This window comes from Lissotriton helveticus, chromosome 5_1, assembly GCF_964261635.1.
Source record: "Lissotriton helveticus chromosome 5_1, aLisHel1.1, whole genome shotgun sequence".
Taxonomy (NCBI): domain Eukaryota; kingdom Metazoa; phylum Chordata; class Amphibia; order Caudata; family Salamandridae; genus Lissotriton; species Lissotriton helveticus.
The window spans coordinates 316,871,314-316,891,712 of NC_136065.1; the positions used below are offsets into that span (position 1 = coordinate 316,871,314).

Consider the following 20,399-nt stretch of genomic DNA (forward strand, 5'->3'; position numbering starts at 1 on the left):
TACGAACTATCGGGACAATAAAACTTTGAAAATTGCTCTGTTCTGTGCAGAGCTTCCAAATATTGCCCTACAATTTTAAGCTGCTTTAAGCCCTCTGAAGTTATATAGCGGTTAAGTAGCATGGAAAGATGGGTACGTCAAAATTGTTAGAAAAGAAATCTGAGAGAGTGCAAATTGAATGCACAGTGATTTAGTTTAAGAACCCCCACCTGGGACAGAGGAAACTTACTCTGTACACTAAACTCATTCTCTCTGTCCTTTTAGGGCGCAGCTTCATTATGGACATGGGGTCCATTTTCATGGACGTTATTTAGGGGTCACAACTGCGACCCTTGGCTGGTCCTTTGCTACCCCTGGCACTGCTCTTGCGACCCCTGGCCACCTCACTCACAATGGCAGTACCAGGGAAAGATGCAAAACAGGGCTATGATGAGCCCAGTTTACCTTCTGCTGATACATACACTCTATCTGGGAAATATTCATTCATTACAATGTGCATTGCACTTCAGAATGCATTTATTTTCGGAAATAGAAACATTCTTAAGTGCATGTGATGTACACTATAATCTAATTTATGGGGTCTGCTGGCTTTAACTTGTGCATGCAGTGCAAGGCCTCTCTGTCCTGATATCATGCAACGGGCTGAGGGCCCCTAACTGATCTATTTCTCCAGGCCCCAGTGCCTTCTGCTGAATGTAAATATTTCATTTACATGGCCATGCAGAAACAACATTCCTTGTTTCTAGCAACAGCTCCTACTGATGTCTATTGCAAAAACCAACAAGCAGTGATAAGGTCAATAGGTCTAGCTTTGACTGCTGATCTTTGGCCTTTACCATTTCTTGTGCTCATTAGAAATTGCTTTTTGTAAAATGTTATCACAAAAACAATTCAAAAATGTCTGATGAAGCATGCACATATGTGTCTGGACAGGTGTAGATTTTCAAATGTTTTTGTAACACCTATCTGTTCTCATGCAGGTGCACAGGTGGCCATTTTGGAACGCATTTGTGATCACATTTTACAGAAACAATTTGAAAAGAGAGGAAAAGAAAAAATACATTTAGCAGAAGGCATTGTGCTCAAAAGAAAGAGATCAGGCAGGGGCTCACACTATTACTAACATGTGACAGAATGTAGCAGGACCCAAAATCAGTATTTATTCAATGCCAGCTCTCTCCTGGGAAGACATTGGGGTCCTGTGATGTCACTTCCTGTGATGTCATTCTGGTCAAAGGGTGTGTGACCTCCCTTCTGCCACCCCAGGCTTTTTGGTGGATCAACATCCATGACCATTTTCAGAGCACTGACTTGCAGATACTTATATAAACTTAAGACAGAGAACACATGCAAAACTATCCTGTGCAAAAAACTGTTAACTTCATCAGACGTTTTAGGATATGAAGCAATGCCTTTTACAGGGAGTTATGGGTGAAGTAGTGTGTACAGGAGTTTCACTTCATTCTAGAGTACAGGCTCAAACAGCATGGACTGGGAGGTATTAAATTCCCTAGAGTAATGCTGACACAATATGTATGTGGAGTCATTAACTTCTTGCTTAGCCTGGTACACAGTGAGAAGCTGCGTTTACAGGGAGCTACTGGCAGATGCCCAGGGCAGGGGCGGCCTTAGGCATGTGCCAGCTGTGCACCTGCACAGGGCCACCAAACCCCAGGGGCCACCACGCCAATATATATCCTTAATATAATAATCCTCTGAGGATGGATATATATTTGCGTGGCGGCCCCTGGCAGGGATTTGGCGGCCTCCGGCTCTGTTCCACTTCCAAACACCCTGACCCCCCGCCCCCCCCCTTCACTGGCCTCCGCGCTCCGCCCGGACCCCCTCTTCCGGGGCCCCCTACCTACGCTCTCTGCCCAGGGCCGCCATGAGCCTAGAGCCGCCCCTGCCCAGGGCTTCGGACATAAGTATCTATACAAATGCACAGAAAGCTATTACTTGTAGCCCAGGGCCAAAGTCTGACACCGCATACCGTAGAAAAGCTGAAGTTCTGTTATAAGTAAACAGTACATAAATAAGGGGTAGTGAGGGAGCTAAAAAGGACATACGAGTCAAAAGAGGTAACCCCAAAGTGCAACTCTGGAACCTGCCAACTGTGGTACAAGGCGGGAAATACTGTGCAGCGAGTCCTAACTAGCTGCCCACTTAGGGCACAGCATTGTTCTCTTGTAGGGAGTGGTCATGCCAGACTATGGTGTATGAGTAAGACCCCAACATTCCATACAGGGAACTCGTATGCTCATCAATCAGCCTAAGACAAGTCTGTGTCATAGTGTACAGGAAGCCATTAACCTAAAGCGGTGACCCAAGACACAGGTTACATCCTGTATAGAGAGAAATGAACTTCATGCCACAGCCTGAGACATGGGGAGTGCATGGCTTTGTGAAGAAGGAAATCATAAAGATAAAGTGAGTTATACTGAGGGGTTTGTTCTGTTTTTTTTACTGAAAATGCCCTCCTTTACTCTGCACAACAGAGATGCACCCATGAAAACTGTACTGTGCGTGGCACAGCAATCAGATGTTGCAAATTGCTTTAAATAGCAAAGGGGGCAGGTTGGTTCAGCATCAGTGGGCATGGCATCTTTTTGTATGGGTTCTTCAATTCCTTGCCTCATGTTCGAACAGTGTACACAATCCATAAACAAGCCTTCTCTATGTCTGCTCTGTATAATTCTATACATGGAACTTTTTTTGTGCTTCTGTTGCACAGCTGGACAATCTCTTCAGAAACTCTGATGTCAAGAAGGATTTCAAGAGCTTGCGAGTCCGGGACCTCGGGCAGAGCAACTCTGTCCGCGCCATTGTCGAAGCTCACTTTGACCCAGGTGAGCAGCTATATCTTTTTGGATCTGAGGTTTGGGGTGGGCAGTACTACTAACAGGTCCAGGTCATGTGTGACACCATCAGTCAAGCTTGGATTTCTATCTAACACCACTTTGTCTTCTGTGACCTATTATATTTTTATCATGGCCAACTAGCTAGGACTAACTGACGAGCTTGAGGCCCATATTCAGAATGCAGGGTGTCTTGAAGAGACCGCGCCATCGCTGCCTAGGCGAGACCTAAAAACATAAGTGCCACATCTTTCTCTATTCAAGCAGCCATACTATAGAAATCATTGCCCCCAAACATAAGATCCACAGATAACTATCTTATTTTCAGAAGACTACTCTAGAGTTGGCTCTTTCCTACATAACCACCATACTCGAACACAGATGTACAGCATATCCCTGTATATATGAACATTTAATTTGATTATATGTGTATGCATATGGATATGTGTATTTCTTGATATAAATATGTACTAATGTATCTATGTATTTATTACTTTACTGTTAATGTTAGAAAAAAAAACTTTGACTCTCTCTGATGCACTACCTTATATTTCACCCTATACCTCTCTCAATATTTCCTTTACCTCCACTCTGACTCATCCCAAACCTCATTCTACTACTGTGATCTCCAAAATAACCCTTTCTAGACTTATCCCTCCTCTATCCATCCTTAGTTCCCCCAAACCTCATTTTAATACTATTATCTCCCAAACTCTTCTAAATTCTTAACTCACCTATCCCTCCTTTGACTCATCCCAAAACTCATTTTACTACTATGATCTGCCAAATCCATTTCTAAAGATTCTTCCCTCCGCCATCTCTCCTTTTACTCACCCAAACCGCTTCATACTACTATCTCCCTATAACCACTTTCTAGACTCTTCCCTCTTTTATCCCCCAATCCATCCATTGTCCTTTTCAATCTAACTGTCACATGTCCATCACTCAAGTTAACTCAGATTTCACTATACTAATCCACCAGTAATCCTTGTTGGGTTTCGGAGTAGCGTGCTATTTGCCAAAAAGAGCTTCACCGCCTCATCAGGTGTAGTAAGCGCTATATAAATACAATTACAATAGAATACAATATGAGATGGTCATTAATTGCTAACAAGGGACGCCTCATCAGCTGACTGTTAGAGCTCATACTGGTGAAGGGTTTTGTTACAACAATTTGCAATCTTCTATGAGCCTCTTCATACTGAGTGCTGTAGACCATGCAAGCCGAGGATGCTCTTGTGGTCGTTTGTTTCCTCGATGAGATGATGTTGCTTGCTGGCATTACAATAGCCCCATTCAGATTAATTAGCCAGCCCCCTACAGACTACCCATGCCTATGACAGTCTACACGGTCTAATTTTGCAACTACCTTGGGGCATTGGGGATCCCAGAATGCAAGCTCTCGCATACCGTCGCGAAATCCTAGAGCAGGTTGCCTTCTGTCAACACATATCAAGGTGATCAGGGAAAGTCGCACATACCAGCCCCCCATGGGCTGGCCACAGGGCATTGAAAAGGTTCTGCACAAATATGACCCATTGACACATCAGGGTGTGGGGGGATAGTCTCAACCCAGTGTCTAAGTGCTTCATCCTAAGGAAACCCAGACCTACAGAGTGCAACTGTCTACACAGATACAGGAGTAGGGCGAGACGACAAAGCCCAAGCTCCTAAGGGAGGGCAATCAGTGGTGTGCAGAGGTGTGTTACATTATATTACACAACATAAGATGTACGCATTCAGGTCACCAAATGTGTAATCATTTAAACGCCGTATGGCTGTTGGCATCTTCATAAACACAGCCCTAGGCATTAAGGCCAGACATAAAATCTGTCTGTCAGCATCAGGAATGAGCGATGAAGATGTTTTCAGTTCAAGACATGATGCAATTATCCCATCCGAAAGGGTTGCGTTTGCTCTTCTCTTGTTCATTGTATTGTATTTAATTGCATTTTTTTATCGTATGTTTCCCTTTGAAATGCCAGTGCTATTGCAAGCCAGACCCCAAGGCCTCAATTAGCATTCTATCTTGCCCTCAGATTGTCTAGTTCTTTCTCTTCAAGTTTCATGACCAAGTATACGTTATGAATTTGAGGCCGAATATTAACATATTTGCAGTGTTCTTGTCCTCAGGAGTGTCTGTTGCCTGCACACTCCTGTATGCTCAGCCACATTTGTACATCGTATGGTTCAATTTTTCCCCACAAAACAGCAGTTAAATGTGAGCAACCCGTGGGGGTTGTGTTCACAGTAGGGAGATTTCGTGCTCATTCAGGGCTCTGAATAACATCAAAAATGGATGCAGCAGGAGATTCCCCTGTGCCATCTCGTAGAAGAATTTACCTGTTTCCCTCCAAAAGATTTGGAGTGCTGCCAAGTGGAATGTTCTTCATTCCACGTGGATGTGCACGGAGGGAACAACACACGCTTTCCTGGGGACCCCGCATCCGCTTCTCACGGCAGTGCCGGAAGCTACACCCTGTGCATAAAGAAGGGGTCTAACCTTTGAGTTTGTTAACCCAGGTCTGGTGTGAGTAATTTATCCAGACTACTTCTTGTTAAACTGTGAAAAGGACAACTGAGTTCATTTTTGGTATTTGTTCTTTCAGTGTATGTTGATCAAGTTTTTGTAATTAGCCTTTTCCTGTTGAGCTGTGTTGCTATCATATTATATATCATACTATACATGTTGTATTTTCGTTCTTCAGCACTGTAAATGTAAATGTGTTGTATTTGTAAAGCGCACGGCTGCCCACGCGACGGGGCGTCCCGGCGCTGCACTCATACCGCTGTGGAACCCTTCCTGGCTTTTCCATGTGAAATGTCCACTCCTGGGCACCCCCAAGGTGATGCCAGGCATCCAAGCGCTGCTGGGGCCTTTGTGGAGATTAAGCAAGCACAGAGTCACAGAGTGGGACCCATGATTAGACTAGGCACCGAGGCGAGAATTATCAGGTCCGGGGAGATTGAGTCCAAGAGCCGCCGAGGCAGGAATTGAACCCTGGTCCCAGGCCAGACCTCTGCATCAGGGTCTGCCGCTCTAACCATTGAGCCACGCTTCTCCACAGTGCCTGCACTGTAGAGTAACTATACACCCACCAAGTACTAGAGGGCACAGGAAGAAATGGGAATGCATAAGTTACTTGCACCTGGAATCTAGCGGAGAGCTCTGCATCTGTCAATGAACCCAACTTCAGTGAATACTTTGTTTTTAATAAACCAATTCCACACCTGAAAAAACACCCCATTAAAAGTTGCACAGTGGGGAGCAGAGGCACGTAAGCATAATCCCCGGAAGTCAGGTTGAGGTCATTAAAGGCTCGAAGTATTTCCATAATGTTAGAATTTTTTATCAGCATTCACTAGATGCAACCGATGCAGAAAAACATTATTTTGGCTAGCTTTCTATCCTTTATCTCTGTTTTAGGTCTGCTTGAGAGTGCCTCTCTCCCTACCTGTTATTAAAGTTCCTTACAATATACATAACATGGGTTTTGCCTCTGCCCAGAGAACTGTTTGATTCATTTACTTCTTGCTATAGGACTTAAAATGCATCATTCTGCCTCCTATGAAGAGCTTGCCCCGTACAGCAGGAGGCAGTGCATAGTTTGAGCTTGTACTTTCTGGTGCTCGGCACCAGCACTTAATTGTCAGCACTGGCCCTTATGACAGTCTGCCACATGGTGGCACTACTTGTCTGCTTTCGAGATGAACACATTATTTGTTTATTCATTCAATATACATTAAAAGTGACTAATACTGGCCGCCCAAGCCATTCTTATAACTCTGGGGGCCTGGAATAGCCTGGATTGTCACAATTGTGGAAGTGTGATCGTTAGCAGTTTCGTTCGTACTGGCTAGAAAGCTTTTGAAAAGCATCCTGTTTTCAAGAATAAAATAATAATACATTTCTACAAACACATAGAGTGGCGCTTTGGTTCAGCCACTTCATTCATTTATTGGCCTGTTCACCTGTCATTCACATTTTGCTTCCGCCCCTTCCACATGTCGCTGTGGGTCAGCCCAATTCATCCACAAGGTGTCTTGCAGTATGATGGACAGCATTTTTCTTGATCAGCCATGCACGGATACCTGAAAAGGAGGACTATTTGCCTGTAGACTGCAGCATTTTTACTTTTTTTAAACCTTTGCTTTCCATTGTATTAACTTGTAACAAAAAAAAACATACACTAAAATTAGCACACATGCTGAGAGCAGACCTATTGGCTTTGTCAATACACTTTCTGTGGACGGCAAATTTTTAGATGGGCAGCTGCATTCCAGTCTGTGTTTATCACAGACAACATTTCTGTAAGGGGTGCATCAAGTATTCGACAGTCCGTTTTCTATTGGCAGAATTTTGGGTGTGAACTGAGCTGTTTTTGGTATCAAGATGTACAACATAAAGTTGACACCTGCCATTTATAGGAAAAAAACATACTTTTAAACTAAACCATGCAGTTCCATTCTTGGATGCAGGCACTGAGTTATAGTGGCGTAAAACATTCTACATTGGCTTCATCTGTAACGACTGAGGATTTGGCTGCGGTGCCGGAAGCCTCGTAGCCGTCCTCCATACTCGTTCAAGACTGTGGTTGATGAGCTTCAGAAGTTCTCATCTCATTTATTTTGACGTGAAAACGAAGGCCAAGAAAGCATCACAGGCTTTTGTGAAGCCTGCTTTGATATCTTAATCTGTCTCCTGAAGACGAAGAGGGTCATCAGGAATTTGCTGAGGTCCAAGACACTGACGAATCAGAGCTCTGCCCCTTCAACAGTGAGTCCAGATGAAGGGCTATAGTTAGGCTAATAGAATGCCATTAGGCTGAATACTTTGCCTGCACTTTTCCTCCCTGTGCAGGCTGCTTTGCTGAAATGTATTCTTTCTCAATAGTTTGCAAAACTGACTAGATTTTGGATATCAAAGATTGGCCTTAAAAACGTAAGCCACATAGACTAAAAGAAATGTTGGACCCGCTGGTCCATTCAGCAGAGATAATTTAACTTTTCTGTGGAGTTCTCTTGCACCCAGTGTTTGCGGTTTGAGAAAGCCATTGTTGTCCCCATCCCTGTGCAAGCCGGGGCAGAGAAGCATCACCGAGAGTGTCTCAAGAGCCATCAGATTTCTCACTAGCACTAGAGGCAGCACTCCATTGAATAGAAAGATGTTTTGAAAAAGAATCTATCCAAAACTGAAACCCTACAATGGGCATTTCTTCTAGAGAGTAATCTGCAGGAATGTGGTATGTCCAATAAAAATAGGATTACCGAAATGTAATAATTGGTCATCACTGATATAGAAAAGCGCGAGCGGCCTCTGTGTATCCTAGTGAAAACGAAGTACATTTTTCTGCAAAAAATATAAAAATATTTTTACAAAAAATGCAATGGAAAGTACAATAAAACTACTTTAAAAGTCTCCAATTGGCAGTGTTCTCAATCTGGTACTTTTGACATGCACTAAATCACCTTTACACTGACAGAACTTCATTAAAATTTAGCAGGGATACTCTCTCGTACATTACATTGACATCCCCCAGCAAAACACCGTCCACGCAAAGTCCAGATAATTCAGAATTGTGAGGATGGTTATATTCACTTCCAGAGGTCACATCAAAACTGCACTTCTGGCAACCCATCAGCCAAGAATGCCTTTCCAGTCCAGCTCATTGCCTTTAGACGATCTGTTGAGCATGCCGGGAAGCTCTCGGAAATATCCACAAAACATTATTTCACCTTATCATTGGAGGTGAGAGTAGTTTTTATTTTTAAACTTTGAAAAGTTTACAAAGTTCAAAACAAAAAGGTGAAAGGAGCGCTGCACCACAACAGGAAAACATTCCAGCTGACAACCATAGCCATGAGCTGGCCAGCAGGCACCCTATAGCCCTCACTGTTTGACTACCAGCAAGCGGAAAGTCATGCCACTTAACTCGCGTCGCACAGTGGGTAGTGATGGAGCTGTTTGTGGTCATATGTACCGGTTTTGAGTGGGATTTCTAGTGAAGGTGGGAAAGAATGGACAGTACAGTGGTCTGATGACAGTTAAGGCAAAGGGCAGCATTGAGTAGACACGGTGCAGGGAATCCATACCAACTTGTCCCAGGATGCTTGTTTCCGGTCCAGGGAGAACCTGGCTTGGCAGTTCGGGCTGGACTGTTCACATGAGGAGCAGGGCCAAGACTGAATTGCATATGGCTGGGTATTACCTGGGGTGGCACGGGGAGCAAAAGAACAATGGATTTAACCCATATCTCTTGACTGGGGGTGATTGTTTGATTTGCTCTGCATTCCGTCCATCATCTGTGTGTCTTTTGGGAATCCATGCCAGAGCAGCTCAGCTCCAGTGCGGGCTAAGCTGGGAAGATTTCCCCCGCCTTTGTGTGAAATTTTAATTCACATAACTCTACCACCCAAACTACAGTCATCTGTTCCCCAAGTCGTGAAAAACCAAGAACTTTGATGTAAGCCATACCCGCATAGCCAGGCACTAGCTCAGAGCCAAGACGTGGCTCTTAATGGAGGTATGTATTTGGACTGTTAGGACCTACGCGTCATACATCTCTTTAACACTCCTCTTGAAAGAAGTTTCCACTATCCCCAAATTGACTTTAACAAGAAGTTTCCATAATGGTAACTGTTGGACCTGGCCCTTTTGGCAGGTTCACCCCGAGACTTTTTGCTTTTTCCTAGCCTGTTTCTGGAACCTGGGTTGGTGCTGGTAATCGAAAAAGTATCTTGACTTACAATATAAATGAAAGAAAAGCAGGCAAGTAGAACATTCTAAACTGAGAGTTTGCCGAAACTGTCCCTTTATAACGAGATTTTGCTACAAAGGGAATATGGTTAAAAAATATGTATAGTTGACCTCACATAACAAAGCAAAGAAAATTCATCTGGTTTCTTATTCCTTCTAACAGAGACCCAGTACACCGCTGCTGACGTCCAGCGGGCTCTTCTGAAACAGATGAAAGCCTCTCGCAAGAAGGCCATCCTGGTCAAGAAGCCACCTCAGGAACACGTGAAATTCATGGACTTTGGTGAGACACCGGGTACATTTACGTTTCCTTCCCCTTTTTATCCCGCCCATTATTTTTGGCATCAAAGGCATGCGCCTGAACAGCAAGGGAGAGCGAGCGGGAGGCCAAGCTGGTTCGTTGGTCTCACTGGGATCCTTTTCATCTCTAATCCATTAAATTTCCCTCAGCTTATTGTTTGCAGTACTGAAAGAAGATGTGGTGAGAGTGCAGGGACTTTCATCTGTGCCCTAAAAGCAGGTCTGACCTCACCTCCTCTGCACCCGCTGCGGTGGACACCGTTAAATCTGTGCCATTTACAAAGCTCTCACCGGGGCTTGAAGGAGATACGAACCTCAGTCATCTCTGCCTGCCTGCAGAGCCTCTGCTTTTCATTCTGAATTCCTTGACAATCATGTTCCATGTGCCATTATATTTTAAAATTCATTTCTGTGTCATTTTTGGTGGTGGTTTTTGACTGTGTCGGGCTGTTTCACCAGGGTACAGCAGTCCTTGGGTAGGGCACTGACCCCATCTGCTTTTAAGTGTTCAGGAAATTCCAGCCCTTCTAAAATATGCAAATGTATAATATATTTGAATTTGCTTGCAGGATGCTTGTACTCCTAAGGCATGTAAAAGAACTGGGGGAGGGGGGGCACAAGGTAGAATTAAATGGACAGCCGGTGAGTGATGTCACAATATGTCTGAAAACTCAACCAGATATCGTACAACAAAACAAAATTGTGGAATGCTGATTGTTTGGAGATGGTTAGCTCTGTTTTTTTCTCTTCCTTTGATGCTTCTTTAAAGAAGAGAAACACAGGCATTATGTTATAAATGGGAAAAGGATGTAATCTTGAAAATAACTATATTACTTGAGCGGTGTAAGTTCTTTCCTAGTGTCGTAGTTTTCATGAACAGCAGGAATGGTGGTGGCAAGAATTTCACTTCGCGAATGATGATACATGAACAGGTGAACATATGAAAGTCAACTTCTCCAATGGAGGAGAGCAGATCAGGAGAAGAACGCCATTCTAATCATGGTGGTCTATAATGCCCAGCTCAAAAGCTACTGGGTGCTTCCTGTTCATCTTTAGCTCTCTCGACCGTATATTTCTGTGGATGTTCGTTGCTACTCTACAGTGGGAGTCACCAGAACAAGAGAACGGTGCATGATCGTAGAAGAGCCAAAGTGGTTCTCCTGGTGGAGCAAGCGTCTTTTTACCTAGGTCTCCTGCAGCAGTAAGCAAACTACCAAGGAGGAAAGACCTATAAAAGCTGATTCCTGTACACAAAGGCAAGTAGCCCAAATTAGTGATGATAGGCGTAACAGGTGGACAGAGCTAGAGTGGAATCCACAATCCGCCCTGTCAATAATGTTCCGAATAGCCCGCCATTGCAGGAGGCAGCACCTAGAATGAGAGCATGGTTTGGTCATAGCAACTCATCCTGCCCTGAAAGCATCAACCTAGGCTGGAGCCCGGCTGGAAAGAACAGAGCGATACAATGTCTAGTCCAACCCTGTAAAAGGAGAAATCCTGACATTCAAAGGTCTCTTGCTCAGCAAGCGGGGTTAGTTCTAGCTGGCATGGTAGAGGTTAGGATCCTGGTTGGACTAAGGTTGAGCTGAGCATGATCTTCTGCGGCTTCATAAGCACTTAAGAAATTAGTTCAGTAGGTGTTTTCCACGCCGACTCTCAGAGGAGCAGATTGATGGGAGGAGGAGGGGAGGGGCTATGTTTAGGTTCCATCAGAAAAAAAGAGGAAGCTTTGTATGTTTATATTCATGTGCACTACAGCTCTCTTGTCCAATAGTTGGGTGTGCTGGCTCTGTTCACTTATGCATTATTTCCATAAATCTGTGTTTGACCTCATAGTCAGACCAGCAAGTCCGAGTGGCGGCTCCTCCGCTAAGGTGGAGAAGCGTCACCTCACTGCTTTGCAGCAGTGAAGTAAAGGAAAAATAAAATTATAATAACTCGAGGTTATCATTTTATTCTTTTCCTGCTGTGGCAGCTTTGTGGGCAGGGCTGCTCTGATGACACAGTCGCATGTAGACAAGTGGTTGCACACTAAGTGCGCATGACTGGTTGGCCGGCCAAATCAGTCATGCGCATTTTGCATGTTCTCCACCCAAGCTGTAACACAGCCTAGGTGGAGAACATGCCCATGCTCCCACGGCCTGTCTGAGCTCCGAACCATGGCACTCAGACCAATCACAATGCTGCATTACAGCTTTGTACTTGGCTTAAGGGAGGCTGGGTGCTTCTTGTTCCGTTCCGCCTGGAAGAGAAGACGGACGAGAGACAAAGCAAGGAGGTAGGTTTTATTCTTATAGTTTTTTACACCCCTTAACACCCCCCTCCCCCATTCCTGCCCTATGCCGCACCACCCCGATTCGTGCCGGCCGCCACTTCCAAATCCACTCAGCCTTCATCTTTCTGAGGTCGATGAAATGGGTACAGATGATCTGGGTAACAAAAAAGATCTGTTTGGAGCGTGAGACGTCCCTTTGGGATGAAACAGGCTTGTACAAATAAAGGTTATGTTATGTAACCTCCTGAAAAATATCTAGGTCGCTTACAGCACTTACCAATCATCATTTCCGGCAGAGCAAATTGTAATAGTGTTGGGATAGTCTAGATCAAATCCATTTGTCACTCTGGTACATTCACGCTTATCGAGTATACCCACAGTTATCGAAGGTTTCAACCATTTTATTCCATATTAGAACCCAAAAGCCTCTTGAATGTCTCTCTACCAGAAAAGAGACTTTCTAGCCACACTCCAGCTGACAGTGCTTCCTTGAATACATGGAGCATCTGAAAAAGTGAGGTGGGGAGGGGGTGGACGCTGGTGGGAGGAGGGTGAGTCGCATGCCGGTTCCCTTAGCAGATGGAACAGTCCACCTCCTTGGAGAGCAGCGGTTGTGTTCCGGCATCCTGTGCCAGGGCCATTTCCTGCATTTCCAGCTGTGATGTAGGGAATCTTCCTCTTCCCAACCTCCCTCAGTCCCCTGCCCCCCTCCCGTGACTGCGAGACGAGCTGCCTCGTTAACCGGTTGATGGAGTGGCTAATAACGGTTTTCGCAGGAGATAAATAGGGCTATTGCCTCCGGAGCATAATCTCCCACGGAACTGATGTGATTAATGTGATGTGGAGCCTGGTAAGTCGGGCATCAGCTCAGAATCTGCTTATGACAAGTGGTCTTTGCGTGCTCAAGATTGGCAGGCTAGTGCGGCTGGACTGGCGGCGACATTAGAGGCGAACGCCAGAGGCCACGCCAAGCTTTGAAAATGTAAAATGGTGCTTTTTGGGGTGGAGATGGAGTGATGATCTTTCTGGTTTGGTGGTCCTCTGTTTAGTTTTACTTGAGACTAATCACAGACTTTTGTTTTAGATTGGGTTCCAGTCTTGTTCACCACTACGACCACTACCACAGTTGCCACTACCAGTACATTAGCAGCTACCACTAGCATGCATGTTGCCACTAGCATGCCAACAACGCCGCGGCCAAGAAAACTTACAGCCACCACTTCCACCACCACTTCCCACCTGTACCCAGTGACCACGTGGCGGCCAGCCTTCCGCACTACCATGAGACCCACACCCTCTGCGTCAGCCGCAAACAAGAGACCTGCAACAACTATGGCAGCAACAACCAAGAGACCAAAAACTAACATGGCAGTTGCAACCAAGATGCCAACGACCACTGCCATGCCGGTAACGACCCGGTACAAACCCACACGCCGACCACCAGCCACCAAGAAGCCCTTCCGCCCCTGTGACTCGCATCCCTGCATGCATGGCGGCACATGTGAGGATGATGGACGGGAATTCACCTGCAGCTGCCCAGCAGGAAAAGGTGGCGCTGTGTGTGAAAAGGGTAAGAACTATTTTTTAATTGTACCAACATTGACTCTGTTTGTTCTCCAAACTCCCAATTCCTGGGTTCTCTTCAGTGAGAAAACTTCCAGTAATCCATACTCACAGTGAGGAATGATGCTAGAAAGGCTATTTGTGTTAGAATTCTGTCCACCTTAAGTCCCATCCTTCCAGGAGTTTCCCCCTGGCCGAGTGCAGTAGCACTCTAAAACGTTGCCCCTTAATTAAACATCCTTACAGCCGTGGAGTCAAGGTGCCTAGCTTGTTGCTGCATGCTTTTACTAAGAGCCTTCGACCTTTTTGCATGATTAGTAAACTCACTTCCTGACTTTCAACTTAATTAGGTTGATTCCTGGATCACAATTGCTACACATTTTCTGCTGTTGTTGGAACTTCTGTCACAAAAAATGTTAAATGTAGTATATTATCAGTAGTTGTGCAGTGGTGTTGTGGTCTGGGTGGTCACAGTGACCTACTTAGGCTCACACAGTATTCGTTTTTTGTGGACTGATTTGTAGGCTCATGTTGTATGCACTCTTTTGGATTTGTTTTAGTATTCTCTGCACATTTCTATGACTATTTATAGCTTTCTTCATGTTAATCTCCCAGTGTGCTTGAAATGAACAAAGTGGACGATTTCAAAGTGCTTAAACCGAGGGGTCGGCAGTGTCTCGCACACAAAAATAGTTTCCGACTCTGGCAGATTGAAATGGTCGCACAGGATTCACATTCGTATCTGAAAAAGGGCCCTGCAAAGTTTCAAAAACGTTTACACATCTTTATCTTTTATACATGCTCATTATGTTAATCCAATCTATCACCTCCAGAGTTGAACCTTTGTTCTCTGCATTTATAAAATAGAAACGGCCTTTACGGTTGTTTTACTCTTTGGCTTACCTTCTAATACATGCTCTTGCCACATCTCTCCACTCCCTGCTCCAGATGTGAAATATTTCATACCCGGCTTTGGGGGGAAGTCCTACCTCGCGTTCACGATGATGAAGGCGTACCACACGGTGCGGGTGGCCATGGAGTTCCGGGCTGCGCAACCAAGCGGGCTGCTGCTGTACAACGGGCAGAACCGAGGCAAAGACTTCATCTCATTGGCTCTGGTTGGGGGCTTTGTGGAGCTCAGGTAAGTAGGGAAGATGTGTCCCTTACTCCGCAGCGTCCCCTGTACAAGAAGAGGCAGGGATGTTGACCATATTTGCATGAACTTTGACTACTGATGTGCACCAAGGATAGAGCCAAAGTGTAGAAGACACTCTTAGTCGTGCCAAGCCAACTCGGAATACATCACAGTGGCACCTCCACTCCTACTGTCTTTGCAAACTGTTACCCCAGAGGACCCAAAATGCTAACTGTATGTACTACAAATATCTTATTCAACGCGTTCGCTGAGTTCTGCCTTGAGTGCTTCCCCTCTGCCTGCTGCATGCACGTGTCTGACTCCTTTATTTACGGAGTGTCTTGGAAACAAAGCAGGTCATTATTCCGACTGCTGAACTCTGGGCTATGTGCTGATCTCTCCTTTTTGGGATCCAGCCTGCCTCTGAGATCTTATTCTGAAGAGACTTGGTCACAGAAAGGGCAGTGGATGTATGCAGCCCACGTCCTTCCGGTGGGTGGTAGTAAAACACAGTAAAATGGTCAGGGGTGGAAACAATACAGAACAGTAGTAAGAGTAGGATAACATCTTAGTCTAACTCCAGTCAGCAGTATTTCAATAGGAAGAGATATAAGTACAGTAGGCAGCCTAGACCAACATAGTATCCTTAAATGTTTGAAGGCATGGTGTAAGCGACTCCTCTCTCAAGAGTTGGCTTCATGTTCTTGGAAGCATGTCTGGAAGTCCTGTAGCTGTAGAACCATCCCAGCTTCTGAAAGTCCCATTATATTCCTCTATTAAGGCATTAATAATAAAGTTGAGCACATATCCCTCTAGAATGGTTTTCTCTGGGTCTTTTATCTGACTCCAAATACATGGTGTTTGACTTTAGGTGGGGGATTACAATTGCAAGGAAATCGCAACACTATGCTTGCCTCCTCTGTTTTTAGGTTCAACACTGGGTCTGGCACAGGAATTATAACCAGTAAAGTGCCCATCGAGCTGGGCAAGTGGCATCAGCTGGTGGTGACCCGCAATCGCAGGAACGGAATGCTGTCTGTGGATGGGGAGGCTCACGTGAATGGCGAAAGCCCATCTGGCACGGACGGCCTGAATCTGGACACAGACCTGTTTGTGGGAGGAGCACCGGAGGACCAAATGCTGATGTAAGTATGGAGGTGCCACGCCCTCCTCTCATGAAGCCTGCATGGCATAAAACTAGTTCCTCGTTTATGTCTGGAGGGAGTAGACCACTGGAAAGGAAATTTTACCAAGTAAGTTTCTAGCTAAATTTAAATGGTTGTAGGGTTCAAATCAGTTGATCCTTTAGTCCGCAAAGTCAGCTTTCTTAGAAATCACAGATTCGAGGTGGTATACAAACATGCTGTCTACTTTGATGCGCTGTGCCATATAGTTGAGTATAGTGGTGGTGCATAAAGTTGGGTAGTGATATCTAGGTAAATGTCCGCATGGTGTGCTGAGTTGGTCTGCTGTCAGCCAGCAGCATGCCTCAGTGATTTAAGCACTCACTTTGAATGAAGCGGTGAATGCTCAGATCGAATCTCGGTAAGGTAGACTCATTCCTCCATCATTCCTCAAATTGGTAAATTGGGTAATAGTAACATCTGCTATGTACATTGTTTAGTAAAACAGTGGTGCCCACGAGGCATTATATATACCCAAGGTATTAGTATAAACTTTACGCTGGGGTTATAAGAGTCTTCTCACTAGGAGTTAGGCAGCAGTAGGGGGTAGGATCGGGGAACCTTTTGAGTTTGTAAGTAAGCAGAGTTTGTGTCAGTCACATACAGCGGAAGTCCCACCGTCCAGAATTGCACAATGCTTTATGCAGCATTCTCAGTTCTCTGTTGTGATTGTTTAAGCAGTTGAATCTTCAGCAGGTTTCTGAGCAGTATGGGTGAATGCTCATACCTGTGAGTCTTGGGCGCCCTGTACATGGGCTTCATCTCGTTATCTTTTAAACTCTTGTCAGCAGATGGTCTGTGCCTTTGCTGATAAGAGATTCCTAGGTGGAACTTAAAGTATGGTCAGCCACTGCTAATCCTCTAGGATCCTAAACGAGGTGGTAAAGTGCATGGCACATAATACTTTGAATCTGGTTTTGGATTCCACTGGCAGCCTATGGGGTACTTTTAACCCCTTGCATGCTGATGACGGCCCCCGTCCGTCATGCACCGCGGTGCTCGTGTGCTGATGACGGCTGGGGGCCGTCATGAAGCCGCCCACTTGCGATTTTGCTGCGCAGAATCGCGGCCGCATGCAAGGGGTTAAGGGCGGGTTTAGATAAACCTTAATTCCTTATGTTATAAACTTTCCAGTGCAGTTTTATACATTTGCAGGGGTCAAGTAGGTCCATGGCTGTGGATATGGTCACTCCCATGCAGTGATCAATTTACATGTTTTATAGATACTCGAGGAGCAGTTACACATTGTTCCCTTTTGCTCATTTGATTGATCTTGTAAGGCGGAAATATTGAGTAAGCGCCAGTGAGATACAACCTCAAAACCCGAAGCTCACAACAAATGTCAGCATCAAGCATTTAACTTACCGAGTTATCCTGCCAGCAATGAATGCTGTTTCCACCACTGCTTATGAGTGGACCCACCACTGCTTTCACGTGTTGGACCCACCACTGCTTTCCAGTGTTGTACCCACCACTGCTTTTGAGTGTTGTACCGCTACTTTCGAGTTTTGTACCCACCACTGCTTTCGAGTGTTGTACCGCTACTTTCGAGTGTTGTACCCACCACTGCTTTGGAGTGTTGTACTGCTGCTTTCAAGTGTCGTACCCATCACTACTTTCGAGTGTTTTACCCACCACTGCTTTCGAGTGTTTTACCCACCACTGCTTTCGAGTGTTTTACCCACCACTGCTTTCGAGTGTTTTACCCACCACTGCTTTCGAATGTTGTACCCACCACTGCTTTCGAGTGTTGTACCTCTACTTTCGAGTGGTGTACTCGCCACTGCTTTAGAGTGTTGCACCGCTACTCTCGAGTGTTGTACCGTTACTTTTGAGTGTTGTACCCATCACTACTTTCGAGTGTTGTACTCACTGCTGGCTTTTACTCACTGATCTCCATCTTCTCTTCAGGGTGGCAGAGCGGACCTCTGTCAGCACCGGCCTGAAGGGCTGCATCCGGCTCCTGGACGTCAATAACCAAGTCTACGACTTGCAGGAGGAGGGAGTGGCTGTGCTTTACGGCAGTGGGGTTGGAGAGTGTGGCAACAACCCATGCCAGCCAAACCCCTGCCATCATGGTGGGCACTGCCGCATTAAGGAGGCAGAGATGTTCCACTGCGAGTGCATGAATGGCTACACAGGTAAGGCAGTGCCAGATCCATGAACTTATGTGCATGTGTTTCAGTGCATCCACATAGATGTCTACACAAGTTGTTGGATTGCCAGTGCATGAAGCGGTTCACAAATGAGGCAGAACCTGAGGATGAAGGCATGAAAAGTCTAATTTGTAAGTTGGTGAAGGAGTATTTAATTTGTTAGGGGGCTTGCTACTTCGCAAGGCAGCCTATGATCTGACAAAACAGATTTTTACTAGGCGATGGAACAACTCACAGAGGAAACATGCATCTTAAGAAGGTTGCCTGTCATTAGTAAAAGAGCTATTGATAAAACTGGTATCCTTGGTGAGGATGCTTGTCAACTTGCAATGAGGTGTATTTTGGTGCGAAAGCTTGTAAGACGCCTGACCTTGCATTGATCATCTCTTGTTGCGCAGGGCCTACATGTGCAGATGAGAAGAACCCTTGCGATCCAAACCCATGCCATGTTTCTGCCACCTGCCTGGTGCTTCCCGAGGGTGGAGCCAAGTGTGAATGCCCGATGGGACGAGAAGGGGAGTTCTGTGAGAAAGGTGAGTGGCGTATATTAGAACACTACTTTCAGAGCTGCAGTTTGAGTGCAACAGTGAACAACATTCGTGACCAAAGAGATCAGAGTGCTCGCGAGAATCGCAGTCCTTTGTGTCCACATCTCACTTGTCTTTCTCACTCTCTCCTTCAGTCATCGAAGAGGATCAGAGCATTCCTTTCCTTCCCAGATTCAATGGATTTTCCTACCTGGAGCTAAAGGGGCTGCAGACCTTTGTGAATGACCTCCAGTAAGTATTTTGGGTGACTTTATTTGGTATATGCTACCCTTCAAAACCCTATACCACTGTACTGTATTTTTCAAGCTGAGCTTGGGTTGACTTGACTTGTATCAACGAAGTTGGATAACGAAAGACGAATGTACACGTTCTTCATTTAAAACACTGAGATGCAGAATATTAGTCTAGCATGGAGCGTTGGAGCGTGATGAAAATGTGTTTGTTTTCAGGGACAAGTTGTCAATGGAAATTGTGTTCCTGACTAAGAACTCCAGTGGCGTCCTCTTCTACAACGGTCAAAAGACAGACGGCAAAGGGGACTTTGTGTCTCTTTCTCTGCACGACGGACACCTGGAGTACCGCTATGACTTGGGCAAAGGGGTCGCCATTATCAGGTAATGACCTTCTTGTAGAAGAATGTGCGGGCTGCAGGAGCAAGATCCGGGGCATCACTACAACATAGGCAAAGGGCGAACCACAAATACACAACCTGGAAGAAAATGGGAAAGATCTTGGATTTGGAAAAAGTCCCTGTAGTCTGATTAAATGGTTAATTAAAAAATGAAGGAATAGCTGGGTTTAAAGAAAAGTACCGCTATGATCAGGGGATAAAGGGTGCTATAATCAAGAAAGAGCCTGCTGGGAGAATAAAGATGTGAGGAGGGCCTGGGTGGAAGGAACACAGAGCTTAGGGTACCACCATGTCTGGTCATCAACTAAGGACCTTCTGAGAAAAAATTATGCGTGGTGGGGATGAGGAAGCCAGAGAGCCTGGAAAGGTGGGAAAAAGAAAAGGAGAAATTAGTCAAGTTTTCCAGCGGGTTCTTTCATGAGCATATAAAAACACCTAAAACACACGTTCCCTTATCTAATACCGATGTATCCCACTTCTTGCATTAAATTCTTTGTGCAGTGCCTCTTGCAACGCTCCTTGTGCACCCTCTTCAGTAAATCTCTGTGCACCAGCCTACCCCGTGTTCAGGCCTTCTCGTGCCAAGCTCCTTGTGGAATGTACTGTTGGTATGAAGCACGTTGTGCAATTCTGTGTACGCAGTGCCGCTTGGTGTGAAACGATTATGCAAGGGTCATCCTGCACATCTTTGTTCAAGCCTTCTGGCACAAAGTAATTTGATTGGTTTCTTAAGTGTACACTTTCAAATACTAAACTTCATTAGCAGTGGATCGTTTAATTTAACACAAAAACAAAGATGTTTTTACTATGTGACTGTGCATCTCAACAGCTTGCAACGTGCACTACAGTGAGATACTGAATTCTCTATCAGATACACTAAAATCATGTGGTCGTCATTAAAAAAGATGGTCTCTTTGTAATCTGGGATTTAGCTGATGAGTAGAACCGATGTGTGGAAAATTAATCCCTGTATACCAAAATGTGCCACTTCT

At 45.2% G+C, this 20,399-nt stretch overlaps 1 protein-coding gene across 6 annotated transcripts in view; it reads left to right on the forward strand.

Annotated features, from left to right (window-relative positions):
- Positions 1-20,399, forward strand: part of AGRN (agrin) — a 727,720-nt gene that overhangs the window by 667,378 nt on the left and 39,943 nt on the right. For 4 of the 6 annotated variants that reach the window (XM_078642356.1, XM_078642358.1, XM_078642359.1 and 1 more), the window contains 9 exons: positions 2,735-2,849; positions 9,779-9,910; positions 13,275-13,760; positions 14,702-14,894; positions 15,818-16,033; positions 17,984-18,213; positions 18,627-18,761; positions 18,911-19,007; positions 19,226-19,390. In XM_078642356.1, the coding sequence (XP_078498482.1) occupies positions 2,735-2,849; positions 9,779-9,910; positions 13,275-13,760; positions 14,702-14,894; positions 15,818-16,033; positions 17,984-18,213; positions 18,627-18,761; positions 18,911-19,007; positions 19,226-19,390 (1,769 nt within the window). The remainder of the gene's footprint in view (positions 1-2,734; positions 2,850-9,778; positions 9,911-13,274; positions 13,761-14,701; positions 14,895-15,817; positions 16,034-17,983; positions 18,214-18,626; positions 18,762-18,910; positions 19,008-19,225; positions 19,391-20,399) is intronic. The other 2 variants (XM_078642355.1, XM_078642357.1) reach the window with 1 other exon arrangement.